This window comes from Eptatretus burgeri, chromosome 13, assembly GCF_056783735.1.
Source record: "Eptatretus burgeri isolate ZD-2024b chromosome 13, Ebu_testis_v1, whole genome shotgun sequence".
Classification (NCBI taxonomy): Eukaryota; Metazoa; Chordata; class Myxini; order Myxiniformes; family Myxinidae; genus Eptatretus; species Eptatretus burgeri.
The window spans coordinates 24653090-24673089 of record NC_140973.1 but is presented as its reverse complement, the minus strand read 5'-3'; the positions used below and the strand labels follow the sequence as shown (position 1 = coordinate 24673089).

At 42.6% G+C, this 20000-nt stretch overlaps 1 protein-coding gene and 1 long non-coding RNA gene across 2 annotated transcripts in view; both read left to right on the top strand.

Annotated features, from left to right (window-relative positions):
- The window catches only part of LOC147014083 (uncharacterized), a 6660-nt gene extending 5234 nt beyond the window's left edge, over positions 1 to 1426 (top strand). The window contains exon 2 of the mRNA XM_085851731.1: positions 1 to 1426. This exon is cut by the window's left edge and continues 243 nt beyond it. Coding sequence (XP_085707857.1) covers positions 1 to 645 — 645 coding nt within the window. The 3' untranslated portion in view covers positions 646 to 1426.
- A 13896-nt stretch (positions 1427 to 15322) lies between these two features.
- LOC147014081 (uncharacterized) overlaps positions 15323 to 20000 on the top strand; it is a 111511-nt gene continuing 106833 nt past the window's right edge. The window contains exon 1 of the long non-coding RNA XR_015050637.1: positions 15323 to 15654. This is a non-coding gene — a long non-coding RNA (uncharacterized LOC147014081). The remainder of the gene's footprint in view (positions 15655 to 20000) is intronic.

Sequence of the window (20000 nt, the reverse complement as noted above, 5' to 3'; positions counted from 1 at the left end):
GCTGCACCCACTCCAAGGAGGGCCGATCACGAAGGTCACGTAGGCATTAATTATGTACTGCGACCCGAGCGCCACCGTGCACGCCGGATGAAGGCAAACACACGTGAACGGAGCCGCATGCACGGTCTGAATGCGGCACTCGAAGCCCTACGAAGGGTGGTTCCATGCGGGGCGTGCCGCACGCACAAGCTCTCGAAGATCGAAACGCTGCGTCTTGCTGCCAACTACATAGCAGCGCTCACGGATGTGCTGCACCTCGATCATATCCCAGAGCCACGGGTCTTCGCAGACGTGCTGTGCAGAGGCCTCTCACAACCCACGGCCGGCCTAGTGACGACGTGCCTGCGGCTCGACCGACACACTTTTCCTCTGCTTGGCCGGGCATCTGGAGAATGTAAAGAGCACACACATCATGTGCCCCTTGATTTCCACGAGACCCCGATCTCCCGCACATTCTCACCGGATCGGGACGGGGATTGGTGGCTCCCTGGCGGACCATGCTTCGAGGGCGAATTCTCTGTGTACGCGCATGGGAGGGGGTCTGACCCTTGTTCCCCAGCAGTGGAGACCATGGCGCGGTCACTCTCGGGTGCTCCTGCCCGGTTACTGCATGGAGATCCGTTTGGTCCGATTATGTTGCAATAGCCATTTGCAGTCTACCACTGCATGCTGGTAACCTCATTAGTTGACCGTATATCCTTCGCCACCTCGATGAGACCGTTCAAGGTAAAATATAGGTGACCACAGTGCAGAATATTATGAGAAGATCTGTGATGATCCAGGATTGAGAATCGCACAATCACAAGGGTTCCTTTGAATTGGTGGGCTGGAGACTGCCTTTGAATTTTGGAAGACCATTTGGAAGGAGAGAATTTCCTTTGTTTGTCGGTCGTTCAATCGCACTCAACCAAACAAACTTCCTTAATTTATTTATCCTGCAATGATGCCATTATTATAGTCTGGTGAGCACTGACAATAACTGTTGTCTAATTTATTTATAATCTTTCATGCTCGTTTGTTTATTTATTGAAGTCGGTTTTATTAATTTATAAGAATGCTGTCATAATAAAGTTCACGTTTCTAATTGTGGAAGCCTTTCATCCTTTAACATAATCCGTGTCCCCAGTCCCCAAAACAACCCAACCCCCACCAGTAGTGAGAGTAACCCCCACAGGTTGGAAAAGAGCAAGAAGAACCTTCCAGCTATAACATAAGAGGATAATGTATAATTAAAGAGTGGCCCTTTGTCTGCCATTTACAACCTCTCTACCATTACTTATTTACATGGGTACAGGTGCAGACACATGTTGTGTGTATTGCACGCTTGTCACGAACTCGCAAAGGTGGTAGACTGGAAATCTAATACACCCACCCGCTCTACTCAATGTTGTGTCAGGAGAATCCCCAGCATGTGTTGTTCAGGACCCCCTCTATGACCTATCTGCAGGAATTGCATCAAAAAAGTTAGCAGACTTCTCAATAACGACATATCCACAGAGAGGATGAAGGAACTAAGCCATCTCAAGAAAATAACACCAATTTTCAGAGATAACGAATAATAACTCCAACGACACTCAGTGGAGTGTGTACCACCGCCAAGCTGAGTAGTTTACCTTTTGTATCCACTGGTAGGCTGTATCTAGATTCAGACCTCAACCAAAATCGAAATGACTTGTTCTTGTCACCAAACCAACTCATCCACCAAGATTTTCCATAACTCGTCCACAACTTTTTGAGATATTGTGCTACATATTGTTTTTGACCCCATCTCTCAATGGTGAAGAATCTCGGATTCAGACTACGATCTTCACCAAAATCGAAATGGTTCTTCGTCGTCTCACACCCAACATGACCACTAAATTTCGTCCGAATCTGTTCACAACTTTTTGAGATATCCTGCTCACAGGTGGACAAAAAGACAGGGGGGATAACATAACCTCTGTCTACTTTCGGTGGGGAAGGTAATGAATAGTCCCAAGTGAGACAGATGCTCGTCTTCCTGTGGAGGGTGGTCATAGTTGGGGTGTATTAGGTGATAAAGTTGATTTTCAGGTTGATTCAATGGAAAATCATGGGCCTATGTGGGCTGAAAGGTTTGGATTGGAATTTGACGATGGAAGATGACACGATTGGAATTCGCGCAGTGAAAACTCGTTTAGATGAGCGGGTCCTGAATTGATGAAAAACGTTACATTAGTTTTTGTTCAGCGAGAGGACCCTTAAACCCTTTTCCACTCGAAAGGGATGCAAAAGGTCTTTTTTGTTTTTGTGGACGTACTCAAGGCTCAAGCTCGTGGAAGAGCTAGTACTAGTACACTGAATGGATCAGGATGCAACAGGACAAAAGGAACAGCAGAGGAAGTGGGGAAACACCAACAGCAGAGTTGAAGGCCAAAACAGAGGGAGACTTGGACAAACAATGGGTGTGGGGTGGAATGAGGAGCAGGAGAGGATGCATGGGGTGGACAAAATGGATACAGAAGGAAACTCTCAGGAGGGAAAAGTGAAAATTTGAAAGGAGGAGGGATTGGGGTGGGGTTAACAAGGGCAGAAACGATCATGGTTTTGGATTAGGGACGATCTGAGATGGTGGTGAACGGCTGTCGTGAAAACCTGAAAGGGGAAGGATGAGCTTGAAGAGGATGTGGAAGTTGATTCCAGAGGTGGGAAAAAGAGGGGCAAGTACAGATACATTCAAAGTACACTGCTGCCATGCCAAATAAATAAATAAATAACAAATCCTCCAGCACGTGACATTGCCGGGGCACCTTCGGCACCCGGTGATGCCACCATGCAGCAGATGGAAACGGAATTGGGAGGGAGAGGTGTGCAATAATTAACTGATTTAATTACAAATTTAAAATAAATAAATTATAATCGCAAATAATTAATTTCTTAATCAATTGGCTTAATAGCACACCAAAGCCACAACTGTTTCATCAGAATCTGTAACTTTTTGAAAATTAAGTAACTCATTGAAAAATGAATAAGTAATCCAAATAATTTGTTCACTGTTGTGGCAAAAATTATCAGCTTCCAAGATTTTTCTTTTTTTTTAAAAACAAGGTGTTTGAGATATTGCCCAGATGACAAAGAAAATAAACACTTAATTAATAAATCGATAATAATTAAGTAATTAATTCATCGTTAATCAAAAAATAAAAATACCGTTTTGGCAAAAGCACATCTTCACTTTTGTGTCCAACTTTCAGCTTCCTAGCTCAAAGGATGGCTGAGATATTGCCCAGACAAACGAGAAAGAAAGAAAGAAAGAAAACAAACAAAGTAAAAACTGAGTACTCCCTTCCCTTGGCACCCGGCGATGATGTCACACATGGCCTGGGTATGGAATTGGGGAGGAGCAGTGTACAACGAATGAGTGGAGGTGAGCAGTGATCCCAGATTTAGGTAGTTTCACAAGAAGGGGTTGATTATAGAACGATGTGTGGTATGCAGAAACCTCGGGGACAGTAGAAGACAGAGAGATCACCGTCCTGTCTGCCATGGTGAAGTGATAGGCCCCTAGAAAAGGAAAGAACCTTTATCGCCATACAGTGCGCCGAGCACATGTACTACGTGCCTCACCTCGCACAACTACTCTGTGGCCCAGAGAGTTTATTGAAGTAGTTCTCCCAGGAGACATGTCGAGTATCGACTCGGTGTTCGCACTCCAACCACGCACGGATGCCCCCAGTGCAAGGTCACTGCGACCCATTGAGCTGTGGCCCCTACCCAGTGTCATCCATAGCATCAGCAGGAAAATTCAGATCCCCAATTTAACCGACGAACCACGAGTTCTCAAACAACAGGAGCAGTTTTGCCAGGTATGCCCCGTGTACATACCCAAGTACACCTAAGAACACCCTGGTGCTCACACCGACGACAACTTCCCCAATGTAAAATACACATCCACTTCGCTCTCAAGACACTCCATAACTGTCACCCTCAACCCTGACAACATATTTACTCCTGACATGTGATCAAAGTTTTGTGCCCTTCTTCAAGAATACGATGAAGTGTTTAACCCAGTGTTCCAAGGCTACAATGGTTCGGCAGGCCCCTTCAAAGCTGTCATTAACATGGGCCCGGTTCAGCCTCCACAATGGAAAGGCTGTCTGACACAGTGTGCACATGATCAATGATATGAACTACAACATAAGTTTGATGACATGGAAAAAACAGCCCACCCAGAAGACATGAGGGTTACCTTAGAATACCTGAATCCCTCATTCCTGATCAAGAACCCCAATGGCGGTTTTCGCTTTGTCACAGCCTTTGCTAATGTGGGCCGGTACAGTAAGCCGCAACCCTCTCATGCCAAATGTTGATTCCATCCTCCGCAAGGTTGCTCAGTGGAAGTATCTGATTGCGACCAACCTCACGAGCGCTTTCCACCAAATTCCATTATCCTGCCAGTCGAAGTATGTTGGTGTGGCCACCTTTCTGCGGAACACACGTGTATACCAGATCAGCTATTGGAATGCTTGGATCGGAAACAGTACTCGAATAACTCATATGCCGCGTCCTTGGTGATCTCTTCAAGAAAGGCACCGTTGCCAAACTCGCTGACGACCTCAATTGCGGTGGTAGCACAGAAATTTGAACAGGCTTTTCATATCAGCTTACTGAATTCAACCACCAATTGTTTTTGAGGTCAACATTGGCTAAAATGTCAACATCGGCCAAAGGTCAACAACTTAGGTGAGATTTCTAAAATCCTCAATTTTCATCCGATTGACTTGAAATTTGAAGAGGATTTGTATATCAGGTCACTGAATTCAACCAGTCAATTGTTGTTGAGGTCAAATTTGTTTTATGGATTTTGCAAGTATTGTGTTTTGCATGACGTCTTCTTGTTTGAACTTTCAGTTCAATTTCTGTTTTCACTTTTCACAGTTGCTGAGGAAGCTCAACACTCAATTGTAGCAAGGTTTGTGAAAATCGGCTAGTTTGTGTTGGCGTTTTTACGTCGTATTGTGGATATATATATATATATATATATATATATATATATATATATATATATATATATATATATATATATATATATATCAACGTGAGCTGAAGAGCTTCCATATGCTTCCAAGTGGATTCATGACTTTGTTTTACGTTTTATTCGATTTTTGTTTTCACTTTTGGTTTTATAAATGTAGGTTCAGACTGGACAAAAACAATTTCCATGAAAATATGTTGAAATTTGATGAATTTCGGTCGTATCAAGATTTTGTATGGGGATAGCCTGGTGTTGGCGCAGTGGTTAGGGCAGCGGCTTGGGATCCAAAAGGTCCTGAGTTCAAGCTCCTTTGGGCCACTGAATTAATACACCAGGGGGTTGACTCAGCCTGTCATCCTTCCGAGGTCGGCGAAATGAGTACCAGTGTACTGGGCCGGTGTATACCCCGGTTAAAATAGGTGTACCATATCCCTGTGTCGTAAGAGGCGACCAGGGTTGCGTCAGGAAGGGCATCCGGCGTAAAACATGTGCCAAATCACTATGCGGATCATAATGATGATCCGCTGTGGCGACCCCTAATGGGAGCAGCCGAAAGAAGAAGAAGAAGAGGAGAGAAGAGAGATTTTGTATGGGGAATGTAAGGCTTCTCGAATGTTCTAGCCAGGGGTTGGCAATCTGCGGCTCTTTAAGGACTTAAGTGTGGCTCCCAAGCCTGATCGATAAAATACCCTTTTTTTCATTATAAATTAATTTTCAGAAAAATCTTTGTGAGTGTCGTGAAAGGATAAAATAATACTTGAGAACTTTGGCAGTGATAAACAGGAAAATACATCTGATTACCGACGAATTTCACGTTGAGCTCCGCGCACAACACAGGCACAGCCTGCTGTCCGTTACGCAGTTATTTTCACCATCTTCTCAGCAATATTATTTCTTCAACCTGTTTCACAGCCTCAGTTTACCATTCGAACCCCACTTATAAAAAGTTAGCGACGCCCTGATCCTCACTGGGCAGGTAAGCGAAAATCCCGTAATGAACGACTTGTATATGCGAGTCATTCCACCACATATCACCGGAGGCCTCCCAGTTGACCCCCTCAGATTTACTTTAAACTTTCATAAAATAGTTCCCAGGTATCAAAATGAAGCTGCGTAAAATTTTAGGTCCATAGATGCGGTCAACTCCGAGATATTGAGGGTTGAAAATGTGTATATTTAGTAGTCCCATATTTAGTAGTCCAATAAGGGCCATTTCCATAACTATATATATATATATATATATATATATATATATATATATATATATATATATATATATATATATATATATATATATATATATATATATAGTTTTTGGCCCCATCTCTCAATTGTGAAGAATCACTTTGAAAATTGAAAAACTCTTATCCAGATATAGATTTGGATCTTCACTAAAACTGAATCAATTCGTCCTTGTCACATATCCAACCTGTTCACCAAGTTTCTGCGTAATCCATCCACAATTTTTTGAGATGTTGTGCTATATATCGTTGCAGCCCGATCTCTCAACGGTGAAGAATCACTTTAAAAATTCCAGTGGCCGGATCCGGATCTGGATCTTCACCAAAATCTAATCAGTTACTTAGTGTCACACGACCAACCTGTCCATCAACTTTAATCTGAATCCGTCCACAACTTTTTGAGATATCCTGCACACAAAAAGACTAACAAACAGACAAACAAACAAGCAGACACGGGTGAAAAAAATACCTCCTTCCACCTATGGTGGAGAGGTAAATATGAGTAAGCTGACTCAATGTACTGAAGAAAATGTAATGGCCCTTTTCATTGATACCAACTCAATAAACATGTATTGCATTACAAATCAATGTGTCCGTCTTTGTCCTGTCACTCGATTATTGAAATAGGGGTTTAAGTGCATTGTGGCTCTTTAGATATGGCGTTTTTGACCAAATTTGAAAAAATGGCTCCTCTTGTTATTTGGGTTGCCGACCGCTGTCCGCCTAGATTCTATGCGGCCTCATGGTCTTGCTGAACTCCAATTTAATTTCGATTTCCACTTTTGTATAGCCGATGACACAGATTCAGACTCGACTGCAACAAAATGTGTGAAAGTCCAACGAAAAACGCCTTTTTCATAAGGTAGATGCATTAAATTTCAAATAACTGAGATGGACCTTAAAGGGACACTATATGATTTCATGCATTCACTGCTTGACATCGTGCCCTGTCCCCCAGAGGGATTTTCTGATCCATAACGTCTGCCAGATCTGTGTCTATATTTTCAGAGGTTTTGTGAGGTGCTCCACATGGAATCGAAGCAAATCTGGTGAAAAACGGAGATTTTTAAAATAGAGTTATAAAGTTTGCATGGACTGTATACTGATGTACCATGTGACACGTGTACAGACGTGCAGGCAACATGGCAGATGATCTGCAATGTTTATTTCACAGGCATTTAAACAATACAATGTCTCCAAGGTTGTTCTACATTAAACAGCAACTCTTTTGTGGATAAAGTCATTATCTGAACGAATTCATTTAATTTCTTTAATAGTACAGTAGATTTAGTCAACATTTCACCAGAATCGTTCAAAATGTGAAAAAAAGTGTGAAAACTGGTACACATGACTACTTTTATATGCTCTTTCATATAAGAGCAGGACACACATGATCAGACTACAATTACGGCCGCCTAAGCACTTGAATAAAGTGTCTAATCCAATGTTCTTACACACAAGGAATCCAATAAACACACTTATAATGCTCGATTTTCAGTGTTTCTGCTTTAAAATCGAAATGAGACCCTTTCATAAACAACTAAATACTTAAAAGTGTTTGCTTGATGTTTGATATCCAAATGCTATGAGCATGTATAAATGGCTTTATCCAATTTAATTTTCAATATAATGTTTTGAAAGGTGTTATAATTCTAAGAGTCTGTCTGTCATTCACTCTGAAACTATTGTCCGCGGTCGTTCCAGCTGTCAGTCGATCCATGCGTTCCAGAGAACGTCCCTGTGCGTGGGTCAATCACTATCACTATTTGCATGCATGAATATGATCTGTATTGCAATTGATGCACTAAAAATCAGTTGCTGTCTGAAAATAATGAGATGTATGCATGTATAGATGTGTATAAGCAGAAACATATGTCGTAAATTGTAATGGTGGTGGACTAATTTTTTTCCCCCTTTTTTCAGGACATTTGATATGGTGATACCATTGCACTGACATGCTATAACAATGTCCAAAAAGTGAAAGATAATTAATCGATGCTGATGAAGGTGCATCTTCTAAAAGACAATGCCCAGATAAAACAGCCTTGATTAACTGGAAATTGTGTGCAATTTGCCAACAGGACACCGAAGAAAAGCTTGTTCATCCCAGCATACCTAAATATAGAGGAAGTGATAAAGAATGCGGCTACAAACTATTTGCTGAGAATATTTTGGAGTTTCATCAAATTGATGCCTTACCAGAGGATATTGACATCGTGAATTGGGACAGTGGAGATGGCATTGAAGCCACACTCAGAACAAACCAGGCAGTATGGCACAAAAGCCGCAGAAACAGGTTTGACAAACAAAAGCTCCAACGTGCTCAGAAAAAGAAGTCAAAAGAAAACCTGGAATACGAGACAAGTCCTGTTCAGACCAGGCGATGCAGCGTGGGTTCTATGGCAAGGACATCCAATTGTTTATTTTTTGAAGAAAATGACACAAATGAGTATCTCCATGATGCAAGGACTGACAAAATTGATATTTGAGTTCGTCGATATGCACATGTGTTACAAGATAGGAAACTGTTGGGAAAGCTCTCCGAAGGTGACATGCATGCCTTAGATGCTAGGTATCATCTATCATGTCTGACTTCCGTCACCAACCGTGTGCAAAAACATAATGCTCAGCATGTAAGAGACACCCAAAGCACTAAAGTCGATAGTCTAATATCGATAGTCTGCTATAGTGCTAATTCTTGGTGAGCTAGTTTCGTACATCGAAGAATTCTGCCAAGATGAAACGTTGCCAGTCTTCAGATTGTCAGATATGGGGTGACTTTACGAGTCCAGATTAAGAGAAGAAGATCCAGACTTTTCTGAAAAGGTCAACAAAACACGATTGAAGGAGAGACTGTTGTGCTTAATCCCAGATATGAGAGCTCAAACTCAAGGAAGAGATGTGGTCCTCATGTTTAATTCCGACATTGGAGAAGCGATTAAAATAGCTTGCTCCAACAATGATGATGATGATGCAATCCACTTAGTTCGTACAGCACAAATATTGAGGAAAGACATTTTCGCCAAAGAATATGCTTTTGATGGATCCATGAAACCTGGATGTGAAAATGATATTGTCCCAGAAAGTGTCCTCGCTCTTGTCAGAATGATCCTGAGAGGACCAAGTATCCAACATCAAAAGCAAGCATCAGATGCCTCAACAAAAACAGCCTTATCGCTTTCTGAGCTAATAGTGTTCAACACAAAGAAAACCTGTAGAGATTCATCTGGATCTCAATCTCGGCAATCCTGCACAGAGCTGATCAAATGCGGCTGCAAAAAGGCATGCAGACCACCATGCAAATGTTTCTGTGCATTTCTCCCGTGCAATGAACATGTTATCAGACAGATTAAAGTCAGAACTATATCTCGACCAGATGAACTATACTTGGGACAGTGTATATGTCATTTTAAAGCAGAAAGACTGACAATAGAGCATTTTAAGTGTGTTTCTTGGATTCCTTGTGTGTGAAAACATTGGATCAAGACTCTTTATTCATTTTGCGAGGTCTCGTGGTGACCGAGATATCGTAAAATATTATTTTCGGTGGTGGCCATTTTGAAATTCAAGATGGCGGCCGTAAATGTATTCTGATCAGGTGTGTCCTGCTCTTACATGAAAGAACATATGAAAATGGAGATGTATGCCAATTTTCACACTTTTTTTCCACAATCCGAACAATTTTTCTTTAACCTACTGTACTATAACTGCTGTGGGCACGATGAAAACCGGCTTTAAACTTAAAGGGTTCTTATATGGTATGCAACCACAGCCTGGCCAGACATTCCTTATCAACCATTTCATTGGAGTGCTTTAGCCACTTGCTGAGCACCCTACAGTCCATAGCGATACAGTTCATGTCCCGATCAGGATGTACAATCGGCAGTTGCGACAAGGTAGAGGTACATGATTTACAAAGGTTACATGGTTTCTCTCTGTGAGTTTCAAAGCAAAATATATTTGATAACACCTGATTTCCCAGCTCTTTGCTGAATTAACATGTTTTCTAAATTACAGAGCAAATTGTTTTTTCCACCCGTCACATGATGATTGGCAGCTGTTTATCAAGACTAATGTTTATGTGCATCTCCATGAAACATCTCGAATATAATGTTGTTTTTATTATTTATTTATTGAAATTCCCTCAAAACAAGTGTGAAAGCTACTCAAGGTTTTTGGGTGGTATGCGGTCCGTACTTGTAGTCGGTAATCACACCGATTCCAATCTGCCAATTCCTGAAGAATTGCCAATATCAGCCAAGCACTAATACAGTGTGTGTGTGTGTGTGTGTGTGTGTGTGTGTGTGTGTGTGTGTGTGTGTGTGTGTGTGTGTGTGTGTGTGTGTGTGTGTGTGTGTGTGTGTGTGTGTTTCATAAAGCGTAACATTTTCTTTCTGCCAACTCCCTCCCCCCACCAATATCTCTCTGTCTTTCTCCCTGCCTCGCTCTCTGTCTCTCGGTCCTTCTCTCTCTCTCCTTCTGTCCCATCCTCGCTCCGCCCCCGGTTAATGAAGAGCAGCACCCTCCCACACATCTCTCTCTGTCTCTGTCTCTGTCTCTCTCTCTCTGTGCGGACGTGTCCAGGGAGTGTTTGTCTCCGGACGTGTCCGGACGGGAGTTTCTCTCCGGAGGCGTTTAATGGCAAATAAATTGAATGTTGGATCATTTTGCTGAATAAACAAATGAAAAAGTAGATTTTTTGTGTGCTATTTAATCAGGTTCTCTTTATCTATAAACAGACTTAGATGAAGATCTGATCACATTTTAGGTCACATTTATGCAGAAACAGAGAAAATTCTAAAGGGTTCACAAACTTTTTCTCATCACTAAGTATTCAACCCCCTGAGTCAATATTTTGTAGAAGCGCCTTTGGCAGCGATTGCAGCTTCAAGTCTTCTTGGGCATGTCTGTACCAGCTTTGCACATCTGGATTTGGGGATTTTCTCCCATTCCTCCTTGCAGATTTGCTCAAGCTCTGTCAAGATGGATGGGGAGCATCGGTGAACAGGAATCTTCAAATCTTTCCACAGATTCTCAATGGGATTCAAGTCTGTGCTTTGGCTGGACCACTCAAGGACTTTCACATTCTTGTTCTGACGCCATTTCAGTGATGCTTTTGCTATATGCTTGTGGTCATTGTCATGTTGGAACGTAAACCTTCGCCGCAGTCAAAGGTCTTTTGCACTCTGAAGCAGATTCTCCTCAAGGATTTGCCTGTATTTTGCTCCATTCATGGTTCCTTCTATCCTTAAAAGTCTCCTGGTCCTGCAGCTGGAAAACATCCTCATAGCATCCTCATAGCACCACCATGCTTCACGGTAGGGATGGTGTTAGATTGGTGATGAGCTGTGCGCGGTTTCCGCCAGACGTAGCGCTTTGCATTCAGGCCAAAGAATTCAATTTTCATCTCATCAGAACACAGAATCTTTCGCTTCATACCCTGAGAGTCTTTCCCATGCATTTTTGCAAACTCCAGACATGCTCTCATATGCGTTATTCTCAGGAGTGGCTTCTGTCTGGCCACTCCCATTAAACCTAGATTTGTGAAGTGCTGTAGAGATTGTTATCCTTCCAGCAGGTTCTCCAATCTCAGCCAAGGAACTCTGTAGTTCTGTCAGAGTGGTCATTGGGTTCTTGGTCACCTCCCTGACCAAGGTCCTTCTTCTTGCCCGGTTGCTCAGTTTGGTCGGACAGCCAGCTCAAGGAAGAGTCTGGGTAGTTCCATATTCTTTCCATTTCATAATGATGGAGCTCACAGTGCTCTTGGGAACTTTCAACACTCTGGAAATTGTTTTAGATGCTTCCCCAGATCTATGCCTCCTCACAATTATATATTGGAGTTATATGGACAGTTCCTTGGATTTCATGGTGGACTTTCTGCTCTGACATGCACTGTCAACTGTGGGACCTTATATTGAAAGGTGTGTTTCTTTCCAAATCACGTCCAATCAATTGAATTGGCCACAGGTGGACTCAGATCAATTTGTCGAGACATCTCAAGGATGATCAAAGGAAATTGGATGCACCTGAGCTCTATTTGGAGTGCCATGGCAAAGGGGCTGAATACTTATTGATGCAACACATTTTAGCTTTTCATTTTTCATTAATTCGTAAAAACTCCTAAAAACATGTTTTCACTTTGTCATTATGGGGTATTTTGTGGAGATCGGTGGGAATTTAAAATATATATATATATATATATATATATATATGATCCATTTTAAATTCAGGCTGCAACACAACAAAATGTGACAAAAGTCGAGGAGTGTGAATACTTTCTGAAGGCACAGTAGCTGCTGTTCGAGGCGATGGCAGCAGGTGGCATCATATGATAAACAAAGTTCCACTCTGAAGTAATTTTTTACATCATACTTATAAAAGGATTCCGAAACACAGGATTGGTCCATCATTTCAGGTAAGAAAGGATGGTGCAGAGGTAGCACACAGTCCTTACATCTGAGCTATATCCCTCCCATATAAGTTCGATCCCCGACCCAACTATAAACTGTCATATTTGTGTTTGTCAGGCAGGGGGTTCCATCAGAAAGTGTGTCGTCCCTTGGATATGGATGTAAAACGGGATTTCCCGTCTGCCAGCATTAGTTGGTGGACATTAAAGAGCTCATGGTGTCCAACAAACAGAGCCGGATTTAGACATGTGGTGGCCCCTGGGTAGCCTTCAGCAGTGGAGGCCCACCCTACCTTAGAATACTAAAAAGGTGACGACATATTTACAGTCATCCATAAAGTATATTTTTCAAGAACAAAGAATCTGAACTTCTGTATAAAATAGAGAATGAGATAAGATGAATATCTTATATCTGTTCCACGAACTACCAACTACCATTCAGGCACTCACAAATAAATTTTTCCTTCCAATTTTTTTTTTTCATGAAATATGTGGAGGCCCCCTGGTTGTAGAGGCCCCCTGATTGTGGAGGCCCCTGGGCAACTGCCCAGCTTGCCCATGCCAACAAAGCTGCACCACTGGCAGCAAATGATGCAACCAGCAGGCACATGCAGAGTATGAAACAAGAAGAAACAAATTCCACTTTAGACATGAATCCACCAAACTCGAACTGTCAACAACCGTACAAAACGTTTGAAACAAAAACCAACAACAACGCGCGTCCGTTTCATAATCTCACCAAGATGTGGTTTTTTCCTCCAACCACGGCGGGACCCGGGACAGACGATACGTTACGATAAGGTAGAATGAGCAGATCAGCGGGAATTTTTAAAGGAAGCACCATGATCAAATTATAAATTCCTGTGCAAATCACCTCTGGTCGAACGTCAGGCCTCATCAGTCAGTTCGTGGAAGACTTAGGACAAATGTTTCTTCCTTGACCGGAAGGAAAGCCACAAATAAAGTGTGGATCGTTGGGTCTGTGAAGAGGTATAAGTGTACAATTCGTTCCATTTTAGGTTCATAAAGCAAGATTTTGGTCCGAGAGCAAAGAGCAAGAAGGGTGCTCAATCGACAAACAATAACAACATGTCTGTGATCGCCAAGGGTAAGCGTTCCATCCATAAAAATGAACATCATGAAAATTGGAGGAAAATGAATCAAGTTATGATCAAAAAGGTGTTTTTTGTTAATTCGGTTACAATCTCAAAAAAGTAGGTCAAGGAGGACACTAATCCAATATCAGGTGCGCAACTTCATTGCAGGTAAACTAATATGATGGAAGAACATCTTGGAAGGCCAAGTGGTCTTTGAGATTATTTTGGCAAAAAAATCATTATTTTTTCAGACATTCTTTGCCAAAAAACATATTGGCAAAATTGAGCGATGACAAAAAACGCATTATTTTTTCAGACCGCCACTTGACCTTGACCAATAACCCAGAGGGAGGGTGTGATGTAAATTAAATGTGAATGCACCTTATTCTAGGCTATCCAGAGAGGGCAATTTCATTCTGATCGGTCAAATTAATTTTGGAGAAAAAAAAATCTAAAAATGTCTTTAATTTGGTCATTACCTTAAAATTAGATCATGATTAAAAAATTTTTTTAATGTCAACCCTGCAAACTTTTTATTTCCATTTTTGAGGCAGAATTTCATTCAGAAAATCCTCAGACATCGACGGAAAAAAAAAGGCAGAAAAACCTAAATGGTGGTTTTAATACTCCTTGGGGTGTAAGACCTTGTTAACCTTTAGCCCAGAGGGTATAATATAAATTAAGTAAATTAAGCGTAAATGCGCCTCGCTCTCGGCTATACAGAGAGGGCAATTTCTTTTCGATCGGACAAACCTTAGTCGAGTTTTGGTGAGAAATGTGAAAATGTCTATTATTTGGTCATGACCTTAAAAATAGGTCAAGGTCAAAAAATTAGGTCAACCACCCATAGTTTTTATTCACGTTATCGATGGCAAAATTCATAGTCCCTGAATCCCGAAAGTCCCTGCCGGCTCCGATTATGCAGCTTGGAAATTGACAGTTTGGAAATTTGAAGTGTTGAGAGTGCAGGAAGAAAAAACAAAAAAAATTCTAAATATTGGTTTAGTACTCCTAAGGGTTTAAGGAACTCTGCGGTAGTGTGGTTGGGGCTTTAATTGTTGGGGCTGCTAATTGTAGAAACAAACCCCACAACAGCAATAAGCCTCCCCTATGGCTTATCCCCCTATGGCCTCCCCTATGTGCTACAGGCTTATAGGAGGCTGAACAAGAACGGCACGGTGGAGCAATTTTCTCATGGTTATCGTTGCCTGGTGCTTCCAATGATCTCTCACGTTAATATGAACCTGTTCATGAGCATTCAGTATTTATTTAGCAAATGAACCATTGATTGTATTAAGCTGCACAGGTGAATCTTCCACTGAGAATTTTTTTTTAACTTCTTAAAAACACGAAACTCGGACGTCAACAAAACTGAACGAGATTGTAGAATTACTCTCTTTCATCCTCACCTGGAAAATGTGCCATTACTAAAGTACTCCGGTGAATATCCCAGGAATTTCTGCAGAGGCTGCCACGACTTGCCTTTGTGATTCCCTGATTGTCTGTGAAGCACGTGACGTCTCATTGTGAAAACTTTTTCACGTTATTTCATCCTCGCCAGTGTCATTGACAATATGTTGATACAAGCTGTTGTATCGGTGATACGAAGGCTTCTGGCATTCAGCGACGGATGCCTGGTGGAGGCAATGGCTGAGCCTGAGGTGGGTGAAAGTTCGGGGTAAGAATGTGGTTGAAGTAGACTGTGGCTGCGGTTTCGGAAATGTCGTGGTCACGTGAGGAAGGAACTGTGGTCTGAATTAATAACCTCATCAGAACACCCTTGGAGACCACAACGCAGTCAGCTCAGCATCTCTCAACGTGTGCTGGTGATGCAGTTCTTCTTGCATTGGGCTGAAGGACGAACCTCAAGCTCGGAGACATAAAACATCTTCCACCGACACCTTCATCTTTAAGGTAATGACTCATGACCCCCCCTTCTCTCTTGTGCTGACAGGTGAGGTTAGACCAACGTTAACAGTTAGTGGTTGTGCCAACTATGCAATGCTGATTGATACTAACAAAGAACCATGGGACGAATGCTTTCCTGCTGGCTCATCCTCCTCTCTGATGTATTGACTCCATCACCCACCACCTCCCCTTATGATAAATTCTCCTTCCTGCAAGTTGGAGGTTTTATCAAGGTTTCTGGGAGGGGGCACAGCACAGAAGACCCCCACTTGTGAGGTCCAGACATTTTATTTTAATTTAAATCAAGTCATGGACCTGAAGTTCTCTCCAAAATGAGTGCACCCCCATTCAGGATCAGGTGACCACATTAATGAGTACTCAAAGTTGAATTGTGTCCAAAGGCCTGCGCTAAGCTGGAAGTTTCATGTGATAGGAGATTGTCCATGTGATATATGAACATGCCCTGTGCGTGCGTTTTCAGTGAGCCGGTTTTGCTCGTCCGGGAACTTTTACTGTACCTGCCGTTGCTAGCGCAAAATGTGAAAGTGAAATGGTCTTTTAAAAATTATTTTCAGCATTTAAACGAAAAGGTGGCAATTTCAATACAGTTAACCATAATTGTGTTCCTGAATGCAAATCGGATTCACGAAAATATATGGAAATACGAGAAATATCCGTGGATGAGATCGAGAGCTGTTTATGTCCCATTGTATCCTGTTAATAATACAAAATTGAGCGGCCGCAGTGGATATATAAACACCTCCCATGCTCCTCCAGCCGAAACTGCTGCATTAAGGAACCAAGAAGGCCTACGCAAGGTAAGTGCTATGCTGTTTCGAACCCTTCCCAGAGTTCCTCCACAGCTCTAAAGACATTCACACATAGTACACACATGAGAATCCCAATGCTGCACACCCCCTCAGCTGCCGGACCGGTTTCATGTGTGAATGTCTTTATAGCTGTGGAGGAACTCTGGGAAGGGTTTGATACAGCATAGCGCTTACCTTGTGTTGGCCTTCTTGGTTGCTTTACACAGCAGCTTTGGCTAGAGGAGCATGGGAGGTGTTAATATATTTATATAATCTGAGTCACCTGGGTTTAGTTGATAGCTGATTGGCTGTGCCATCCATTCACAAGTGAGAGATATGGGTGGGTCTTTCATATATATGTAAACATATATACAGGTACTCCTCACTTAACGACCTACCTGTTTAATGACAGCCTGGACTTACGACCAGCTCTCCGACCAGTCGGCAGCGGATCACTTTTTTTTCTCTCAGTCTCAGTCTCGTTCCCGCAGTCGGTCGGTAATTACTACACTAGCGTTCGCAATCTCCAAGACTACATATTTTGTCTATAAATGTGTACTTTATTGTGCACCCCATAGTACAAGATGTCGGCGAAAAGGAAGTGTCGGCGGCATCGATGTCATAAATAAAAAAATTGTGGAACTTGCTAACGTGCTTAATTTAGACGTTGAAGTGGAAGATATTGAAGAATTAGTGGAATATGTCGAGGGAGAGCGAACTAACGAAGATTTAATAGAGTTGGAAGCGCAGCAGAAATTGGAAGAGGAAGAAGAGGAAAGAATGGAAGAAGTACCAAAGAAGTTCACTGTAAAGGGGTTAGCTGGTGTGTTTTCGAAAGTGAATGCGGCTATATTAGAACTCGAGGGTATGGACCCGAATGTTGAACGGTTCACGAAAGTGGAACAGCAAATGAATGAACTTTTATGATGCTATCGTGAAATTTATGAAGAAAAAAAGAAAATTACAAAGCAGACCACACTAACGAGATTCTTCTCGAAAGCTACACCCAGGACCCCTACCCTACCCCAACAAGTCCTTCCATTTCCTCGCCGTTATCACCCTTACCTGGGCCCTCTACAGCTCCTGATAACTCTGCTGATAACTCCGATGATGACGCTGATGACCCCGAACCACTACCACACTTTGAAGGATTCAATGACTAAAATGTTAATCTGAATGTCCTTTTTTTTTATAACTTTAATATTTTTTGGTACATCATTTTTATAATTTTTGCTGATTGAATTTTTATGTTCTGTAATATGTAAGAGTTATGCAAATTAAAACAAAGTTATCAAGTTGGAGTTTCCTTTAGACCTTTTCTTTATTCAGAATAAATAAAAACAATTACCTGTATTTACAGTATGCAAACCTAAGTAATGTATATTAGAGCTGATTTCCTCTATTCTGTTTATTACAGTATACCGTACACTAGTGTATAAACATTAAAAAAAATCCTCGCTAAAAAAGAAAAGAATCCTCATGAAAAACAATAATAACAAGTGGTGCCAGGCACAACAAATCCCACGCATTTAAGGCATAAAGTTATTTTGGGGATCAAATTTAAATTTGATACATCCTTAACCTGAAATGTTTTTTTTTATTTTTTTTTTGTATACCTTGGTCGAGGCTCGTATGAGAGCTAACACACAACTCACAGCAAGGAGGCATGAGACAAGAGGGGCGGGAGTGGAAGGGACAAAACATTGGGGAACAGACACAGGTGAACTGTGGAAGGGAGAGGGATGGGGATGGGACGGGGAACATGGCGAGGAGAAGATGGACATTACAGGGACTTTCAGGAAGGAAAGCAGGAGAATTGAAGGAAGTGGGCTTGGGTGGATTATCGGGAGTAGAAAAGATCGAGGATTTGGATGGGGGAAGATAAGAGGTGGTGGTGAACAGCTGTTTTGAAAGCCTGGAGGGAAGAATGGGAAATAATAGAGTGAGGAAGTTTATTCCAAAGGCGGGAAAAAAGAGGAATGAAAGAGTGAAGATGAGCAGTGATTCGTGATTTTGGTAGTTTTACCAGAAGGGGGTTGTTGGCGGACCTTGAGCGCCCTGTGGAAATGTGGTTGGGACAAATCGCAGAGAGAGCAGGGGGGGCAAGGCTGGAGAGGAGTCGGTAGAAGACAGAAAGACCACCGACCAACCTGCGGTGATTGAGTGAGAGGCCCAAAGACTCAGCTTCATTGCGGGAGATGCCGATGATCTTAAATGCCCTGGTTTCGACAGCGTGAAGCCGAGAAAGGTGGGAGGCAGGAGCACCAGCCCAGAGGGGAGAGCAGTACTCCATCAGGCTACGGACAAAAGCTTTGTAAGTGGTCAGGAGCTCAAGAGGGCCGAGGAAGGACTTTGCACGACGGAGGATTCCCAGTCGGCGACTGGCTTTTGAGGCAAGGTTGGAAATGTGACTTTCCCAGGAAAGGTCATGGCAGATAGTGAGACCCAGAAGCTTGAAAGAAAAGACTTCTTCCAGAGGATTGTTGAGAAAGTGGATGGGGGGGTTTTGTAAACGGTCCTTTCGAAGAGATATAGTGAGAGTGTGAGATTTGTCTGGATTGAAAGACATGTTCCACGTGTTGGACCAGTTTGTGATTTTATCCAGATCTGCAGTGAGCGAAGAAGCTGCTGTTTGCCGGTCTGAGGGATGACAGATGGTACGGCAGAGGGTGGAGTCGTCGGCAAAGAGAAATAGAGGATTTTCCAGAGAGTCCGAGAGATCATTGATGAAAACCAGAAAAAGAACAGGGCCCAGAACGCTACCTTGAGGAACTCCAGCCTGCACAGGAAGAGGGGATGAAAGAACTCCATTTAGGGCCACACGTTGACTGCGACAGGAGAGGAAGTCTGCGAGCCATGAGTGGAGATGGCCTTGAATACCATGGGAAGAGAGTTTGGTGAGTAGGGCAGGGTGCCAGACTGTGTCAAAAGCACGTGATATGTCCAGGGATACGGCTCGGATTTCCTGTCTGGCATTGAGGACCTCCATCCATTGATGGGAGAGCAGTAGCAGCATGTCCAGGGTAGAGTGACCTGGTCTGAAACCAAATTGATGATTGGAAATCAAGCCATTGGAGAAGAGGAAGGATTTGATGTCTGAAGCGATGATGGATTCCATAACCTTGCTCATGATTGGGAGAAGGCTGATTGGTCTGTAGTTACAGGGATCTGTTTTTGCACCTTTTTTATGCAGGGCAGTGATGTTAGCAGATTTCCAAGCAGATGGCAGATGACCTTGGGAAAATGAGAGGGTGAATAGAACAGAGAGAGGGTGAGCAAGAGCAGAAGAGCAGGCTTTGAGGACACGTGGGCTGATGCCGTCTGGACCGGTTGCAGAATCTGACTCGAGGTTTGAAAGCAAGCTCTCCACCTTGTCAGGAGAAAAGGATACAGAGTCCAGGGACAGTTTGGTGCGACTGGGTAAAGTGGGTAGAGATAGTGATGGGTTTGGGACACAAGATTTAGCTGCAAACACCGAGTTTAGACATTCAGCTTTATCACGTGTGGAATCAGCAGTGCGGCCATTTGAGGTAAGGGAGGGGA